Source organism: Panthera leo, chromosome C1 (assembly GCF_018350215.1).
Source record: "Panthera leo isolate Ple1 chromosome C1, P.leo_Ple1_pat1.1, whole genome shotgun sequence".
NCBI classification, from domain to species: Eukaryota; Metazoa; Chordata; class Mammalia; order Carnivora; family Felidae; genus Panthera; species Panthera leo.
In genome coordinates this window covers 71,781,950-71,802,431 of record NC_056686.1, presented here as the reverse complement: position 1 = coordinate 71,802,431, position 20,482 = coordinate 71,781,950, and the positions used below count along the sequence as shown (strand labels likewise).

Below are 20,482 nucleotides of genomic sequence, written 5' to 3'. Positions count from 1 at the left end.
AGAAGCACCAGGAAAAATATGAAAAAGAGTAATAAGGCGGGACTCATCGAACTTTATGAAGTTCTAGTAAAATTTTTTAATGTTGACATAGAAATCTATAGTTAGCTTAAATTATAGAAACTAGATATAAGGCTGTTTGGTACTCTAGCATCTGATGAAGGTAGCATTTCAAATTAATAAAGATAATTACTTAATAAATGGGGTTGAGTCAGTCAGCTTGCCATTTGTCAGAGGAAAGCCGGATTTTTAACTAGAATTTCAGGTGGATCAAAATCCTAAACTTGAAATAAAAAATACTAGTATATTTTCATAATCTTAAAGAGAGGAAATACTTAATCCAAAGCCATAAAGGAAAAAAAATAACTAAATTTGCATAAAAATTTTAAAAAATTGTGTGGTTAAAAAAGACCACAGTAAACTCAAAAGACCAACAGGACAAAAAAAAACTTTAACATGTATGACAAAGAGTGTTTATGCATTAATAAAAAAAAGATTGGTACCTAATTAGGAAAAGGGGCAAAGGATAAGAATAGGTGGTCATGGAAAGATACATATTTACATGTGTCATAGAAAGATATGTATATATATAATACATATATGCCGTAATAATATATGCTACATATATGCATATATATGCCATATATAATATGTGGCACATAAGTATTTATTGATAATATCTAATATAATGAAAGTATGGGTTAGCCAGACCAATTTGCTGTTCCACTGTTGCTGAGAATATACTTTAGTGGTCATTTTAGAAGGCAATTTGGTAGTATTTTTCAAAATGTTATATATGCCTACTCAAAGAAGTTAGCCTACAGATGTATCAGTACAGTTTATAGAGATACATGTATATCTGTTGCATCACTGTTTTTAATAGTGTAAAAACTGGCAACAACCTCAAGTGTTCATCAGTATGGATCGAGTCAAACTGATAGTCTCTTCACAAGATAGAATTCTAGGTAACCGGTAAACAAAAACAAATTAATTGTAGAAATATTGTCATGGAATGATATCCATGATATGTTCAGTGAAAAAAAAAGTTTAAACAATTGTCTGAAAGATAGGAACCTCACTTGTCCTGTTTATATACAGTTTGCATGCAGTGAAATGCACAGATCTTAAGAATACACGTGTTGAGTTTTGACAAATGCATAGATAGGCATACCTTTTTTTGTTGCATTTCATTCACTTTACTGTGCTCTGCAGATACTGTGTTATTTACAAATTGAAGGTCTGTGGCAACCCTACATCAAGCAAGTCTACTTGTGCCATTTTTCCAACAGCATTTGCTTGTTTCATATCGGTGTCACATTTTGGTAATTGTCACAGTATTTCAGACTTTTTCATTATTATGTTTGTCATGGTGACCTTTGTGATTAGTGATCTTTGATGTTTCTATTGTAGTTGGTTTTGGGGTGCCATAAACTGCACTCATGTGACAGTGAACTTAATTGATAAATGTTGTGTAGGTTCTGACTGGTCCACCAACTGGCCATCTCCCCATCTTTCTCCCACTCTTCAGGATTCCTATTCCCTGAGACACAACAATATTGAAATGAGGCCAACCAGTAACCCTACAGTAACCTCCGAAAGTGTTCAAGTGAAAGAAAGAGTCTCCTGTCTCTCACTTTAAGTCAAAAGCTAGAAATGATTAAGTTCAGTGAAGAAAGCATGTCAAAGCCAAGATGGACCTAAAGCTAGGCCTCTTGTGCCAAACAGCCAAGTTCTGAACTCAAAGGAAAAGTTCTTGAAGGAAATTAGAAATGCTGTTCCAGTGAACACATGAATGGTTAAGAAAGCAAAATGACCTATTGCTGATATGGAGAAAGTGGTCTGGATAGAAGATAAACCAGCAACATTTCTGTAAGCCAAACCCTAATCCAGAGCAAGGCTCTAAATCTTTTCAATTCTATAAAGGCTGAGAGAGGTGAGGATGCTGCAGAAGAAAATTTTGAAGCTAGCAGAGGTTGGTTTGTGAGATTTAAGGACAGAAGGTTTCCCTGTAACATAAAAGTGCAAGGTAAAGTAGCAAGTGCTGTTGTAGAAGCTGTAGTAAGTTATCCAGAAGATCTAGCTAATACAATTTAAAAAGGTGATTACGCTAAACAGATTTTCAGTGTAGACAAATCAGCATTATATTGGAAGAAAATGCCATCTAGACTTCCATAGCTAGAGAGGAGACCAATGGCTGGCTTCAAAGCTTCAGGCACAGGCTATCTTATTAGGAACTAATGCAGCTGGAGAGTTTAAGTTGAAGCCAAGGCTTACTTACCATTCCCAAAATCCTAGCATTATGCTAAATCTACTCTGCTTATGCTCTGTAAGTGGAAGAACAAAGCCTGGATAACAGCATATCTGTTTACAATATGGTTTAAGGAGTATTTTAAACCCACTGTTGAGACCTGCTGTTCAGAAAAAAAGATTTTTTTCGAAATTTTGCTGCTCATTGACAATGCAACTGGTCACCCAAGAGCTCTGGTGGAGATGTACAATAAGATGAATGTTGTTTTTAGGCCTGCTAACACAACATCCATTCCGCAGCCCAAGGATCAGAGAGTCATGTCGATTTTCAAGTCTTACTATTTGAGAAATACATTTCATACGTCTATAGTTACCATATATAGTGATTCCTCTGATGGATCTGGACAGAGTTCATTGAAAACCTTCTGGAAAGGATTCACCATTCTAGATGCCATTAAAAAATATTTATGATTCATGGGGAAAAGTCAGAATATCAACATTCACAGGAGTTTGGAAGAAATTGATTCCGGCCCTCATGGATGACTTTAAGGGGTTCAGGACTTCAGTGGAGACAGTAACTGCGGATGTAGTAGAAATAGCAAAAGAACTAGAATTAGAAGTGGAGCCTGAAGTGAATTAGAAGTGGGGTGCCTGGGTGGCTTAGTCAGTTAAGCGTCTGACTTCAGCTAAGGTCATGATCTCACAGTTCATGAGTTCGAGCCCCGCGTCAGGCTCTGTGCTGACAGCTCAGAGCCTGGAGCCTGCTTCGGATTCTGTGTCTCCCTCTCTCTCTGCCCCTCCCCTGCTCACGTTCTGTCTCTCAAAAATAAATAAACATTAAAAAAAAAAGTGGAGCCTGAAAATGCAACTGAACGGCTACAATCTCAATAAAACTGTGGATGAGGAGTTGGCTTGTTATGAATGAGGAAAGAAAGTGGTTTCTTAAGCTGGAATCTACTACTGGTATAGATGCTGTGAAGATTGAAATGACAGGATTTAGAATGTTATATAAACTTAGTTGATAAAGCAGTAGTAGGGTTTAAGAGGATTGACGTCAGTTTTGAAAGAAGTTCTGTGGGTAAAGTTCTATCAAACAGCATCACATGCTACAGAGAAATCATTGGTTGTTGTCTTATATATATATTTTTTTTAATGTTAATTTTTGAGAGAGAGAGAGTGTGAGTGAGAGGGGCAGAGAGGGAGACATAGAATCGGAAGCAGGCTCCAGGCTCCGAGCTGTCAGCACAGAGCCATATGTGGGGCTCAAACCCACAAGCTGTGAGATCATGATCTGAGCCAAAGTCGGACGCTTAACCAACTGAGCCACCCAGGCACCCCAATTGCTGTCTTATTTTAAAAATTGCCACAGTGACCCCAATCTTCAGCAGTTGCCACCCTGATCAGTCAGCAGCCATCAGTACTGAGGCAAGACCCTCCCCCAGCATAAAGGTTATGACTCACTGAAGGCTCAGATGATGGGCAGCATTTTTTTTTTTTTAGCAATAAAATAGTTGTAAATTAAGGTATGTACGGGTTTTTTTTGACATAATGCTATTGCACATTTAATAGACTAACAGATTACCATATAGTGTAAAAATAACTTTTTATGCACTGGGAAACCAAAAAATTCATTTAACTGGCTTTGTTGCAATATTTACTTTTATTATGGTGGTCTTGAACCCATGATTATTTCTGAGGTATGCCTATATCTGTATAACACGGTTCCTATGGATATGTAGAATATTACCATCACTCCAGCAAGGTCTTCCCTTGTTAGCTCCTCTCCTCTCCATAGACAACCTGTTCTAACTTTTTCCCTTGAAGGTGAGTTTTGCCTGATTTAAAATTCCATATATGGAATCCTGTAGCTCACCCTGATAATAGTTTAGCTGAATATGAAATATCTTGACATTTTAGTACTTCCATTCAGTTATTCCACTGTCTTCTTTTTTTTGCCACTGTTGAGAACACTTTTATATATAGTCTCCCCCCGCACCCCCCTGCCTTTCAGTTGACTTGCAGATCTTCGCTTTGGTCTTTGGAGTACTGCAAAATGGGTCTTCATGTGATTTTTTATTTTTTATATTTTTTAATGTATATTTGTTTTTTAATTTTATTTTGAGAGAGAAATTGCTGGGGATGGGCAGAGAGGGAGAGACAGAATCCCAAGCAGGCTCCACACTGTCAGTGCAGAGCTCAGTGTGGGGTGTGATCCTATGACCCTGGGATCATGACCTGAGCCAAAATCAAGAGTCAGACACTTAACCAACTGAGCCACCCAGGTGCCCCTCATGGGATGTTTTTTAAGTTTATATATCTTCTTTGAGATTTGTGCTTTCTGAATATGACAGTTCTGGAAATGCTAAGGTATTACTTTAATTTCTTATTTGTCTTTGCTACATTCGGGGTAGTTTATTCAGGTAGTTTATTCCAAGTCATTCTCCTCAGCTATATCTAATCTTATTAGCTCATGCATTGAGTGTTTGTTTCAGTTTTATTTTTCATTTCTAGAAGTTCTGTTTCTTTTTGCAGTCTGTCTTGTCTTTTAGATAGAACTGTATGCCTTTCTCATGTTTAAGTTCCCCTTTGTTTAATAATTTAGAATATTTATTATCTGTGTAAATAATTCCAGTGTCAGAAGTTCTTGGAAGTCTGTTACTGCTGTCTGCTGTTTCTGCTGACTTTTGATTATGGTGATTGGTTTCCTTGTTGTTTATCTAAAATGTAGCCGTGAACTCAAGTTGAGACAAAAGGTGGTATGGATTTACTTATGCCAAGATACTCCATGGCACCAATTCAGGACCCTCTTTAATTTCTTCATCTTAAGTTTCCCAGACTGTACTAGTAGGGATAATCTGAACCCCAACCAGTTTGAGGAAACAATAGTTTTGCATTTTCAATTGAGATCTTTCTATTCCCTCTGCCTTTCTCCCTAGAGCCCAAACTAAGGTCAATAAGTTTCCTAGTTGTCTTCCTTTGATAGGTATGCAGGATTTTTCTGGTTTACCCTTTTGCTGGTTTTATGCTCTGATTCCAGTTTAAGGTCTCTAGCTTATGTGGGCCCAAGATCTTGTCTTCTATCACCCCGTGGCTGTTGACAAACCTGTTACCAGGATTGGCAAAGGCTTTCAAAGCAGATCTAACTTCAGCATTCCACCATAGTCTTTAGTTCCTGCTTCCTTTTGGTTCCTGAAGATATCTCTTACTTGCTGATGAACTCCGTCTGTGTTTTATTTCTCCGGGATTTCTTAACGTATGCTATTGAGGTTTTCAGATTATCTTTTCTAAAATGTCCTAATGGTTTAAAATAAGCACTGGCCCCAGTACAAAGGTAATGTCAGTAGTGGAAAAGAGATGGATCAGGAAGACATAGCAATTCTACTTCTAGAAATTTATCTGTTAGATATAATCATAGAAATGGAAAATGAAATATGTACAAGGATATTCAATGCAGGGTTGGTTGTAATAGCAGAAGAGTAGTATGAATCTAAATAATTCATTAGTGGACTATTTACACAAATTATGGTATGTATTTATAATGGAAAAAGAATGAAGCAGGTCTGAATGTACAAATATGGCATGATTGTCAGAAATACAGAGTAATGTTACAAATTGGTAACAGTGGTTATCTTAAGGGAAGGAAATTGGGTAGAAGGGGACAGGGATGGAAATTTGCTGTTTTGTACCTTTTGAATTTTAGACCATTGGCATGCAATGCTTATTTTGAGAATAAATGAATTTTTTTAAATAGTAATTTTAAAAGGCATTGATAGATGTGGGCAGGACCATTATACATTTTGAGTTGTAAATCGAATCTCTGAAAAGTATTCTGGTACTATCATATAAAAAATACACATTTTTATCCACAGTTGCCACTCTTTTTCAGTAGCGTTTTAGTGTTTTGCTACAGGAAGCCCTGGATATCAAACCTAGAGATGTATTGGTTGTACCTGGATTAAGTAGCATGTCTCATCTGGTCACATGAGTCCCTCCTTGAAGTTTTATTTTATTTCTATTTGGGTCTGTGGATTCAGCAGTGAGGTCAGGAATGCATTTTGACTTACCAACTGGAAAAAAGAATTGGACTGAGAAGCCCCTTCCCCAAGAGCATTTTTAGGTAAATTCCAGGCTTGGGCTCTTTTGTGTGGACTAACCACCCATTTCCCAGAAAGGGACCCAACTTTTGACCTTCCTTTCCCCCTCAGTTTGTCTACACATTGCCTCTAAGCAACTCAGTCCTACTTACCATTCCTTTACAACTGTCAGTTTACAACTGAATTTTTAAGTCCCTTTTGCCTCAGGGTTCTTTAGTTGTCTATCTGTGGGTATCTCTTGGACTTACAGTATGAAGATAGAATTGTGCCCATTATTTAACAACAGTGTGAATTAATAATTGAGCTCCAATCCTGTTTTAGAAGTCAGCCACTAGATGTCTCTCTTGTAAAGAAATAATCATGTACAGCTGACAAAACTTTTTTTCTTTGGATAACATTACAGCATTCTAATTATATTGCAATAATATACCCATCTACCTCTGTATTAATGTCAGTAGCACTTTTTTTCCTTCAGCAATTATGTGCTGATCCACTTCATAAAGCACAGTATTTTGTTTGCATGATAACCTATAAGTAGTATATGATTATACTTTACGGCAAACTGACTTTAGAAAAGAGCAAAGGAAAATGAAGTGATGGGTTTAGCAGTTGTGGTCATGGGGGACAAGTGGATTTTGCAGTGATCTTTGAGGGATTACATAATAGGGACTCAATACAAACTTATTCACTAATTGAAAATGTTTAGCTCTGTGGTTTCTCTGCCATAGCAGCTTTGGATTAGTTTGGTTGGAAGAGTTTCAGAGCAACTGCAGGGACTTAGGAAACAACAGTGTGAAAGACTAGAAACTTAATGGTTCCCCAAACAGGCATATACTTACTGGGGCCATGTAGACAGTGGTAAGGAAGTTTCTGTGACATAGCATCACAGAAGTTGTACTTTTCCATAAGGGCAGTTAGGCAGCATTCATGGAAATAGAAAACAGTCTTGATCACCTTGGGGTCCCCAGACTGGTTCAGTTAGGGAAGTCCTTCCCTAGTCACCAGGTCTGCTTCTTCATGATGTGCTTCTAACATGTATCCCTTTCTACTTCCTTCAGTACAGTATTTATCAACTATTCTCCCATGCAGGCCTACTTTATCTCACCCTGGACTATTAGGGAACTTTCCCCACCTCAGTATCTCCTTACCTCAGTCATTTGATGCACTGATGCCCGAGACATCTTTATAAAATGTGTTTTTACTGTGATAGTCACTTGTTCAAAATCAAGGAGGAGTTAAGGATGTCTTGAGGTGAGAATATCAGATGCAAAAGGATGAAGTAGTAAATTTAAGACAGTGTATGTAGACACTAGGGTGATGTATGTCTAGAAACTAGGGTGAGAGGAGAGTTGGTAAGTGATAGGGGATGGACTGGAGAGAGCCCCACTGGAACTGAGCTTTGCAAGACTTTATATGCCAGGTTGGGGAGTTCAGACAGAGTCAAACTTTGAGCAGAACATTTTCCTGTTCATATGAGTGATCCATACTAAATATGGATCAGCCTACTCTGTCCCCACCCTGATTTCCTAATGTATTCAATGGAGTGTACCCAGGCTGGTTACCATGCCTAATCCTAGAATGTTTTCCTCATCCATTATTTTCTAGCCATCTGTGAAAATACATGATAGCTCATCTTCTCCATAATTTCTTTTTTGCCGCAGTTCCTATAGTACATATTCTCTTCACAGCTAATACAAAACACATGCCACATTTAGTGCTAGCATTCGATTTTTAGTATGCATATATATCTACTCTCCTTTCTGCATTCTAGTGTTTCTTAGTAGGGGCTCTTGGCATTTTGAACAGGACAGTTTTTTTTGTTGTGTGGGACTTTCCTATGTATTACAGGAAGGCTAGCATTTCTGTTCTCTGCCCACCTAAATGCCTAAAGTGCTTCCCAGTCTTGGAACAGTCAGAACTGCCCAGCCATTTTCAAATGTCCCCACCGCCCAGGTTGGTACCACTCCCAGTTGAGAACTGCTTTATTAAGTACTCAAATATTTATCAGTTATTTGAAGCAAAATGTGCTTTTTTATTTCACCTGCTATATCCATTTTCTTAATATACTGTCTACTAAAGCCAGTACCACATACTTAACCTGTTTCCTATTATTATTGTGTAGTGGTGAAACTAATTTTTAAAAGAGCAAAATGTAATATATAACTGGAACTTTTCAAAGTATTTTCATAATGATGTGAGACATATAAAATTATGGTTTTCATTCTCCCCAATTCCAGTAATTTTAATCCATGCTAAGTAACTACACAGATCCTTTGTATTCAGTCTTCCAAAAACACTTATTATGGTACCAATCCTAATAAAATAGATGGATTATTTTTATGAGCAATAGTTATATTTATTCTTGAGACTTTAAAATTGTTCTTGAAGTATATTTTAAAAGATTAAATGGCTGTGAGTGAAGGATTATGTAGATATTTTATACATTTGTTTCTTCCTTGAAGAGTTTCAAAATTTGGTAGATTTTCTTCCTGCTTTAAATTAAAATAAGGTTTTATAACTGACAGTGGAACAAAATGTTTTTTTCCTGAAATTCCTTTAGGTATTATATGCTGCTTCCGAATTTCATAACAGTTGACAGTTTACAGATTAGTCTGTCTCCCTTTTCTACTGCTCAGAAATGAAAGATGAAACCTAGAAAGAAGAAGACTTTAATTATTTGTGTCATTTAGGATGCTTTATGTTGCTTGAAATAAAATACCCACTTCAAACTGTTTGAGCTATAAAAAGGTAAATTATTGGCTGTCATAACTCAATATCCATCCAGATATAGGATGGATTTCAGAGTTCATAGATAAAATGACTCAATTACATCATTAACGGCCCATTTTTTTTGCTGATTTTCCATTGTATCTTCAGTGGTGTCAGCTGAATCCTCATGGTCATAGAATGCTCCTGGTAACAGTTTGAGTTGCAGTAAATATCCAGAAGTGCTTCTCTCCCAGCATCACTGAACAGGAAACCTGAAATTCACCACAATTGGGCCACCTAGGTCATCGGCCCAATCCTGAATCACTGTGTCAAGGAAGATTTAAGATAGTGGTTTTCTTAAGCTGACTAGTAAGTGCATGCCTCTAGAGGTAAGGAATGGATTCTATTCGTCAAAGTATGGTTGGGGATTAGGAAGGAGGATGATGATAAGAGATTGCCAAGGAGGCAATTAAAATGTTCACTATAACTCCTAAAAATTATTTCAAAATATGAAGGCAAATATTTAAAATAAAACATAACATATATTTGAATTGATGTTACATAAAAATACATAGTTTGTTGTTGAACTTTCATTTCTGGTAAGATCATAAAAGAATAGTCGATTAGAGCATAGACTCTGGAGGTATTGTACTGTCTGGGTTCAAATCCCAGCTCTGCCATTTCCCAGCTGAATAATGATCTTGGAGGAGGGACTTTTCTTTTCTCTACCTTAGAGTTCCCATGAAATAATGGCGTTCATTCAGAGTTGCAAGAATTAAATGAGTTAATACATGTAAAACATCTGGAACAATGTCTGACATATTGAAAGCACTTAATAAAGCATTACTGAAAGCATTACTGTTATTACTATTACTACTTGGCTAGTGCTATCTGGTAAAAGGATCTACTGATAGATTTCATAACCTGTGGACTTTACTAATTAGTGGTGTAGCATTCTGAAGATTAGACATGTGGAAATTCTAGCTTTCCTTACTCCCATGGAGGGACTTGTATTTAAAAATCAGAAGTAAAGGGGTGCCTTGAATAGGATTCAAGCATGGAGTCCACTTATCCTTTCCCCGTCCCACCTCTCATTCTTACAGTATATTGAGTATTCTCCCTCTGTATAGTATACATGAAGAACAAGGTGCTTTCATGTGAAAACTGTACTCTTCTCACAGTGATATGGAAGGAAAACACAGTGCCCAGGATTGGTGGTTGACCTACTGCCCTAAACAGAAGCCTGCCTTGGACTCATCCCAAATGCCTAGTGAGCCCTTAGGACTGCTCTTTGAATAAATATTGGTTAGTCAGTAAGAGAGGGGGATGAAAATTGGTGACTTTTTTCAAGAACAAAAATAATCAGGCTCATTTAATTTCATATTAGAAATCTTAGTTCTTAGAATTCAGCCTTCTTATGTAACTCTTAGCTATAGCATATTTCTTGAGGAGGATAGGTTTGAAGCTGTCAAAATGATTAGATAAGTAACCCTAGTTCTGGTTGGGTAATAATTTCTGAGATAAAAAAGAAACCTCTTAAAAGAACACTTCCAATAATGAAGATTTTTAGTTTTAAAAAGAATGTTAAAATTAGTCCTTTCTATGATTATTACCATCCTGCACTTTCCAGTGAAAACATTTTTGACTTTGCTGATTGTAAAAAATAGCCAATCATTATGTCAAAGATTTGTTTAATACAGACATATAAAGTAAGAATTAAGTCCTTTCATAATGGCAAGAAATAACTAACCATAGTTAAAAGTTTGGGGCATGTCCTTCATACTTGTAAATACATGTATGAATATATATTTTAAACATAAATGCCATCATTCAACACGTACATTTTTCTACTTCAGTGCATAGAGTTCTGCCTCATTTTTTCATTCATTATGTAGATTTAGTATAGTTTAATCAGTTTTTGATGATACCCATTTAGATTTTTTTCTTTCTATTATAAAGAGTGGCACAGTGGACATGAACATATGTCATTACCCATCCAGTTATTTCCTTGGACTAAATTCCTGGAAATAAAACTGTTGAGGCTAAAATATGTGTATTTTTTTCATTAAGAATATTTATTTTTTGTCTTTATGAACTTGAATTGCCAGAAGTTCACACCAGTTGATATTCCTATCACCAATGGAAAGTCTCCATTTCACCATGCTTCCCTAGTATTTCCCCAGTATTTCTGATTTTAACAATGTCTTTGTAAATTTGATAAGTGAAAATATTTCACTTCTATTTGCACTTCTTTGGTTATAAATGAGCTTGAAAATCTTGTTTCAAGAGATCAGTGCCATTTAAAAGGATCGGATATCTGTCTTTGTTTTCTACTCTTCTTCCTTGGAATTATGGTAGCACTCCAAGATGAAAGTTAACCATTTTAAGTCATGGAGTTAGAAAAATATGGGTATAGAACTTCCCTCCCCCTGTAAGTTTGTGTTATCATACACATATTACTTTCTTGAAATGGTGGGAGAGAATGACCCTTAATTTTAATAAGCATTAGCTGTTAAGTGCCCTGTATTAACTTGTTAAAACCGAGTATAAAATAACATTTATTTTCCTCTTTTAATACATGTGTTTCTCAACGTTTTTTTTTTTTTTTATTGCCTCCCAAGGAGCCCTTTTAGACATTTTCCTTCTATTTGCTCCCCCATGATATTTTGATACCACAGATATACTGTGTATATGTTTATGTGTAGTGGCCCTTTGGAGGGCCACAAACCATTGTAATATTTAAGATTATTTTTTTTTAATTTATTTAAGATTATTTTTAACCCTCCCCAAAACAAATTTTTATCCCTTTGGGGGTGATGCTGCTCCTATTAAGAATGCATGATTGAGGGGGTAGGAGAAAAAGCTTTGCTATGCATGAGTAGTTGCTTTTGTTTCATGGGACTCAGATCACTGTTATCTTACTTTGTCAGGTGGTCTATAGGGGAACATTAGGTTTAATAATTGCCATCATTACTTCACCAGTCTGTCATCAAACTCTAAACTAGTGTGCCATGAGGTGCTGAAGTTCCCTAGAATATTCAGGTACAGTATTTCCATTCTTGAGAACATTGATAATTTTGGCAAGGACACAGTGACATAATTGAAAGCATTTTGTTTAATTTAGGGAACAGTAGTCTTGATATAGTAAGAATAATAGTGTTTATTTTTTTTTTAATTTTTTTTAACGTTTATTTATTTTTGAGACAGAGAGAGACAGAGCATGAACGGGGGAGGGGCAGAGAGAGAGGGAGACACAGAATTGGATGCAGGCTCCAGGCTCTGAGCCATCAGCCCAGAGCCTGACGCGGGGCTTGAACTCACGGACCGCGAGATCGTGACCTGAGCTGAAGTCGGACGCTCATCCGACTGAGCCACCCAGGCGCCCAATATAATAGTCAGTGTTTAAACCTCTATCCCAGTGGTTCTCATTCAGTGGTGATTTTTGCCTCCCAGAGGACATTTCCAATAATTGAAAACATCTTTGGATGTCACAACTGGAGGAGTGGGTGTTGCTGGGGTGGCATCTCCTTAGTCAAGGCCTAGAATGCTGTTAAACATCCTGCACAGGAAAGTGCCTCCTCTGCCCCCTTTTTACCCTACCCACCATAACAAAGAATTATCTGGTCCAAAATGTCAGTACTACCTAGGTTAAGAAACACTGTTTTATCCCATGATTCTACTCCTTATGCTGTGTTTTCATAAAATAGTCCAAACAATTATGGTGGAGGGTGGGGGTATGCATACATAAAGATACTCACTAAAGCATTACTTTTTCCCTTTATAAAATGTGTTCTTTTAGAAAACTTACTAATATAATACAAAAAAGCATATAAAATTATCCACAATCCCCCTCAAAAATAATGTTGAGATTTTGATGTATGTGTATTTTTATAAGTGGGACATGTATCACTATGTGTAATTATGAAAAGTGGGAAACAGACTTAATGCTTTGAAGAATTTTGATGGTTACCAGAGGGGAGGTGGTTGGGGGGGGAATTGAAATCGATGATAGCGCTTATTATGATGAGCTCTGAGTCATGAATAGATTTAGTGAATCGCTAAAATTGTACACCTGAAATTAATGGAATATGTTAACTATACTGGAATTAAAATTAAAAACTTAATTAAAGAACTTAATTATTTGAGACTTAGGAAGTGATTTGATTGCCCAGTCAGGACTACATCAGTTTCAAGAACACTGAAGAATTGGCAACTACTTTAGAGATTAATTAACTCAACCCATTTCAGGAATTCTTATACAATACCCTTCAACCTCTCTTTGTCCATTTGTTCACTTAAATCTTCTATTCTGAATTACTGTTTGCAAATCCCTTTTAACCCTAGAGTTAAAAAGTACAGTTTTCCAATGAAGCTAACTTAATCCTTTGTACTAGTAGAGGTAAATGATAGACCCATCCCTAGGGATAGTCTTTTATTATTTTTTTTTTACCATAATTTAATATGGAAGAACAAATGGTAAAAAATTGGAAGCAGTCATAATGTCTGTCAGTAGAGAATGAATAGATTTTGGCATTTTTCATAAAATGAACTAATCTGCATATATTATAAATAAACCTAAAGCATAATGTAAATGAAAAGCAAGGCATAGGATATTTAGAGTATGGTAAGTTTGAAGTAAATGTTAATATTACACAAAATACTATATTGTTTATAGGTATAATATGTGTGTGTGTGTGTGTGTGTATAGAATATAAAACCATGGACGGTAAGAATACACACCCAAACTCAGGATAGTACTTACCTCTGATAATGAATGGGAAGGGAAGGAGATCAAGAAACAGTAGCAAGTTGCATCATCAGCTATATCAATAGCCTTTTATTTCTTAAAAGAAAAAAGTATTTTGAATAAATATGGCAGTTTGCAAGTTGGTTAAATCTTGAGTATGGGTACATTGTTCTTTATACTCTCTTTTTCTTTGTTTTTGAAATATTTCAAGATCACATTTTTTAAAAGTAAATGTACTTTTCAAATTTGTTCATGTTTGAACTGAGGCCAAATATAGAAAGATTTTTATAGTAATTTAGCAATGTGTATGTAATAAAATAGTAGTGAATGACTTCCTTACAATCAAAACTAGTTAACTATAGCAAAATAATTTCCAAGGGCTTTTCTCCCTTTGTTTTTGGAATGTTAAGTACTTTCTGATGGTATTTAGGGTCTACTGAGTGTTAAGAAAGATAAATGGTTCTTGAAATTACTCAAGCAATGATTGGGGTAACTTAATATGATTTAGAATTCTGCAAGATGACAAGTTCATAATCTTTTTTTCTCCTATAACTTAACATGGAAAAAACAAATATATTTAGAAAGAAACCATATTATACAACAGGATTAAAAAATCAATTTCTTTCTTACAAGGAAATGTGGAATCTCTGAGTCTCCCTTTTTTTTTTTAATGTTTATTTTGAAAGAGAGCGCACACAAGCAGGAGAGGGGCAGAGAGAGAGAGGGAGAGAGAGAGAATTCCAAGTAGGCTCTGCACTGTCAACGCAGAGCCCAGTGCAGGGGCTCAGTCTTACAAACAGTGAGATCCTGACCTGAGCTGAAAGTAAGAGTCACTTGCTCATCTGACTGAGCCACCCAGGTATCGCCTCTGAGTTTCTTGATGGTGATATGATGCTCTGCCTCTTTCACAGATAACGAACATTGCAGGGGTGTTTTCTTTTAGAAGAATTGTTTATTTAAAACCATTAACTTACATTTGCATTCAGATTTTTTAAGGTTTCTTCCTCTGAGATTTTAGATATCTGGTCTTTAAATTAGTGAAGGGTGTTTATGCCTTTGTTCTATCAAAAAAACACATATTAACATGACTTTCTTATATGGTAAGTGGCACTCTCAATGTAAGCATAAGCAAGCATATTTTTTCTAGCTAATGCCAAAAACTGTCTTGTTACTAAAGAAAACTTCCATAAGCAGATCTGTGATAACTTACCCTAATAGAAGGATTTTTACTTGATTTTATGGTTATTGTCTTCTGACAGAAATTTGACTAAATCGTATGAATGTTTAGTGGGAGATATTTTACTAGACTGTATTAAAATAAAACTATTTGAGATTTTGGAGCCAGGCTGCTAAAGGATAGATTTATAAGTGAAGCTGGCCATTTTGCTTGACAGTGGGTTGTTAGAAATTTCTCCTAAATAAAGAAAACATGTAAAAGCCATCATACAGTGAAAACATTTAAATTTCTGTATTGGATTCAGTATTTCTAACATTAACTTTTTTTAAAGAAGGAATGGTATATAGTGTCACCAAACTTAGATATGTTAAATAGAATATGGTCATTCCAAAATTAGACATTTAGTGAATTATTACTGTTGATCATGTATCAAACCAAAGTTTCGACCTGGAAGCAAAGGGACTCTAGCTCAGAGTGCATTCTGCTTAGCAACCAACTTGTCTACTGTTTTGCTACTGAATGCACGTACTCATGGCTAAGAAGTATCTGCAGCCAGCTGGTCGCAACTGGACAACACTTCATTCACCTAATTTCCAGACTAGTCAGGCAAAGACATCAGCTCATTATTTTTGGTCATGAGCAAATTTATTTGTAAACTTCCAAGTAGTAGCACACTGATCTCAAAAGCCCCTGAACTGTGACAAATTGCCATCTAATTCAGGAATATAAAGTCCTTGTAATTCAGAACTGCTGCACTTAATTTTGCTTTCCTTTTAAAAATCCTTGCAAGTATATTGTTTAGAAAACATAGTCTCTGAAATCCTAGAAAAAATAGAAAAGATACGTTAAATTCTAGGAATACTTTTCAAATTATTATCTGAAAATGAAAGTTCAGGAGGTTTGATTTGTGCGCACACTTTTATTATCTACCTTGATCCTCGTGATTCTTTTTTCATTTAGAAAACAGCAGTTTTGTTGGCATGTGAAGCTCCAATTTCCTCAGAGTCAAGCTGTGTACATAGAAAAAAGGTACAGTACTACCAATGTTTATTAAGAACTCCTTTGTTTTTATTGTGTTTTTGTATTTAAAATAAACTGTTAACTTAAATGTGATATCAGTAAATGTATGTCAGTAGTAGAATGGATAACTCAGTTGTTGGTATCTTGATTCAATGAAATGCTCAATACTATTGAAAAATGAATCAACTACAGCTACATCAACATGGTTGAATCTTAGAAATAATGTTGAATGAGAAGAGCAAATGAAGGAAGAATGCATAGAATGTGATTCTACGTCTAAATATAAAACAGTGTAGTCTTTAGATCTGCAGAGCTGGTAAAACTCTAAGGGAAATCATGATGGTGTTTCCTTCAGCAGGGGGAGCAGACATAAGGAGAAAACTGCAAGGAGACACAAGAGGGCTAAAAACTTTCAATTTCTTAAGTTGAGTGGTTGTAGAACAAATGAAAAATGACCCAGAATTCTACTATGCAAAGATTACTGCTATTAACATTGTGGTATAGCCCTCAAAATATGTATACTCAAAATTGGAATTAATTTGCATAAACAACTTTTTATCCTACTTTTTTCATATTTGCATATTTTTAAGTGTGATTTAAAAACTTTAATGACTGTGTACTATTTGATTCCTTCGGAAAATTTTCCAGTTGCTTTTTAAGTAATATATTGAGCATATATCCACATTTTGCATTAAGTGTCCTCTCTTTGTAACTGTGCTATGAATTTTAGTGAAGAACTTCCTTATTTGAAGTTGTATGCCAAACTAAAGTCAGAGAAAGGACTTCAATTTTTTAGATAGGGGTATGTAGCACATTGGTATATATGAAAATGTATAAATGAGGAAAACTACACATTCAGTGTCTTAATTTTGTTTCTGTAGCTTTATAGTTCAAAACAGTGTGCATACTTACAGGAAAGTTGAAAAATTTGAAATATGTTATTTCCAGGGAGAGTAGTATCAATTTTTACCCTGGTCTTATGATTTAGAATGAATAAACTTGAACATGCACTGAAATTAGCATCATCTGAAACCTTTTTTCAGATTTTTAATTTCTGTAGCTTTCAAATATATTTCATCCTGAATTCATTCTTCCCATCTTTGAGCACAGGTGTGTGTTAAAAGAGGCTTCATGTTTTTATAATTGATTTATAGGGAGCTTCTCAAAATATTGCTTTTTAGGACTTTGTTAAGTGTGTCCAAGAAGCCTTTTTGAGCTTTTTTCCGAAGTAATTTTTGCTTAAAAGGATGTTATATTTTGCCAAGAGTAAAATAAAAGATCTGTGTTCAGTTATTTAAACAAAAAAGCCACAAGATTTAGTAATTCTAAGTTAACACCTTTAGTAGAAACTTATAAATAATAAATTTTGTTTTTGTTTTTTTGTTGTTGGGAAGAGTACCGGATGATAAAACTATTAATGAAATCCTAAAACCTTACATTGATCCTGAAAAGGCTGATCCTGTAATTCGTCAAAGGTATGTTTCAAAAATCTTGTAATTTTCTGAAATTACTAAAAATATTGAAGTATTGGTTATGTGAATATTATGTAAAGCCATGACACTATTAGACTGTGATATGCCAGTGCAGTTTACTTTCTGTGTCATTTCCTTGGTATTTATTCAAGGCTTTTTCAGTCACAGATGATGCTTTTGGATAGTAACAAAAACAGTTCTCAACACTTAGTATTCACTGTTTTCTAGATACTCGTTGAAGCAGATAATAAAAAATGTATGAATTAATTTAATCCTCACAATAACCCTTGAAGGTAGATTACTGCTAATATGTCCATTTTACAGATGGGGAACCTTAAAGTGCTTAAGTGACTTCATACTGCAAATAAGCAGGGAAGCTGGGATTTAAACCCAGCCAGTGTGGAATCAGAGTCTGCACTCTTAACCCTTAAATCAAACTTCTTTAAAATTGAGTCAAAAACTCTGAAATTAAGAGTTTCCAAGTAACCCTTATAAAAGACAGGAAAATTCTGTTTCAGCCAGGTCTTCATAAAACTAATTAAGATACACTCTGCCTCATCTCCAGAAGTGTAGCGTGGACACAAATGGGCTAGAATAGCTAGCTCTGTCCCTTTTCAGCTGTGTGATCAGGAATAAGTTACCTAAGTTCCAGACCTTAATTTTCTCTACTAGATAAGGTTATTTGAAGCTTAAAAAAAAAAAAAAAAAAGCAATGTATATAGTTACTAATACAGGGTCTAACACACAGTAGGCAGCACTCAAAATAGGAAACTCTTATTAGAATGTGGATTAGTTTTCCTGAGCAGGAACCCGGTTGACTTTCTTTTCTCTGGATGATACCTGCTTGTTTTGGTTCCAGAGTAACCTAGTGTTTAAATTTTAAACTGAGTGGATTCTAAAATGTCTGACCCAATTCTAATTAAATCTCATGTTCTAGTGCCAATGAAAGGTTGTACCCAGACTGAACCAGAATCATGTCCCATATCAGGCAGTGTCTTTGGAATATGTATAATAGTTGTATTTCTTTCCTTCTTATTATTGATAATCCAGTTGTCATCATTGGTCATACGTTTGGCAGTAAGACAAAGTACCTGTCACTAAATTGGGTACATTTTAAAAAAAATAAATAAAATAGCAAGATTAACTTAATTTACTGAAATAGATATTTTTGAAATTAACATATTGTACAGAGAGAAGAAAGGTAATATTTTAAAATTCAGATCCTTGGCTAGAAAATATCTTTAACCCCTTTTCTGTGCTTGGCTAGTTGAATTTTAAGTATTGTTAGCTACTCATAAATGTTTAATCTGTAGATACTGTCTTGAAACATATTAAAAATCAGTTTTGCTTCCTTCAATATGACATTTTTATTTCAGGTTGAAAGCCTACATTCGCTCTCAGACTGGGGTCCAAATTTTAATGAAGGTTGAATATATGCAGCAAAATTTAGTAAGGTAAAATTATTTCCCTCCCCATTTCTTTAAATATTTTCAAATTCTAAAATATAATTAAGTAGCTTGATTAGCTCAGGTAGCTAGTTATTATACCAGTATGACTTTCAAATTAAAATTTAAAAATAATCAGACTTATAGGATAAATTCAGTTGAAAGTTACTTTGGTTAGGGGTGCCTGGGTGACTCATTCAGTTAAGCGTCCACCTTTGGCTCAGGTCATGATCTCATGGTTCATGGGTTCGAGCCCTGCGTTGAACTCTGTCCTGACAGCTCAGAGCGTGGAGCCTATTTCGGATTTTGTGTCTGCCTCTCTCCCTGCCCCTCCCTGACTCAGGCCCTCTCTCTCTCTTTCTCCCTCAAAAATAAACATTAAAAACAATTATTTTGGTTAAAATATTTTAAAATAGCATTATGTACAATTAAGAGATTCTTAAATCCCATCTTAACTTATTTCAAGAAGTATTCTCTACAACAGTTCTAGTGTTCAAGTTTTTACCTTTGGGAATACAAACATTTATGTGATCAACTGAGCATTGCATATATGGCAATGGAAAAAACACTGCAGAGAAATGTAAGGAGAGCTGGGTTCTAACAAACTGTATTATTTGAGGAAGTTTTTTTTGTTTTTGTTTTTTGGGTTTTTTGTTTTTTGGTTTTTGTTTTATTTTGGGGTTTTTTTTTAGAGTTTATTTTGAGAGGAAAAAAAAGAGAATGAGAGCAAACAGGGGAGGGGCAGAGAGAAAATCCCAGGCGGTCTCCGCGCCAGCAGCATAGAGTCCTACATGGAGCTGGATCTCATGAAACTGTGAGATCGTGACCTGAGCCAAGAGTCGGTCAGCTGCTTAACTGACTGAGCTACCCAGGTGCCTCTTCCCTAGACTTGTTCATTTAGTATATTTACATGCAGTTCATGTTTTACTCCCTTCCTTCCCCCAAAAGATTTAAGGTCTCAGATGAGAGAAGGATGGAAAGTTTGTGGGTTTTGCAGAGATAGCTATCTAGAGTTACAACATCCATGTTAACCAAAATCAGTATTTTTGAAATTGGTAATCAAACGCTTATGTAATTAGTGAGAAATACTGATGTAAAAGGTGCGTTCTTTCAGTTTTGCTTAGCGAAGTTTTAAAGTCAGTTTCATACAAATTCATGTTTAAACAAAACCATTTGCATTGTTCCCTTGGAATTTACCTCCAGTCAATCATTAAATATTTTTTCCTTCTTTTATCGTCTCTTACCTCATTCAGATTCAGTTCCTTTCTTAACATTTACCATATTTTACTTACTTAATTCATGTAAATGTTACTCCTATTTCATACCTTGGTGCATTCTTATTGAGTATACTATGGCTTCAGTCTCATAAGCCTGTTAAGAAAACACCTCTGAGGGTTTTTATGAAAAATGAAATCACTTTTTGGAGAGTTGTCTCATCTCATCTTCTCTAGGCTGTGGAACTAATATATACTCTCCCAACTCTCCTGACAACCTGGTGACGTGTCCAACATTCTAACACTTCTGCAGCACTCTGAGCATTTGCCACCTCCTTGTCATAGACTGCCAGTGTGGGG

The 20,482-nt window shown here is 35.5% G+C and overlaps 1 protein-coding gene across 2 annotated transcripts in view; it reads left to right on the top strand.

The window, feature by feature from the left end:
* Positions 1–20,482, top strand: part of ZNHIT6 (zinc finger HIT-type containing 6) — a 104,794-nt gene that overhangs the window by 17,491 nt on the left and 66,821 nt on the right. For both annotated transcript variants that reach the window (XM_042952470.1, XM_042952469.1), the window contains exons 6-8: positions 15,932–16,000; positions 17,386–17,466; positions 18,840–18,917. In XM_042952470.1, the coding sequence (XP_042808404.1) occupies positions 15,932–16,000; positions 17,386–17,466; positions 18,840–18,917 (228 nt within the window). The remainder of the gene's footprint in view (positions 1–15,931; positions 16,001–17,385; positions 17,467–18,839; positions 18,918–20,482) is intronic.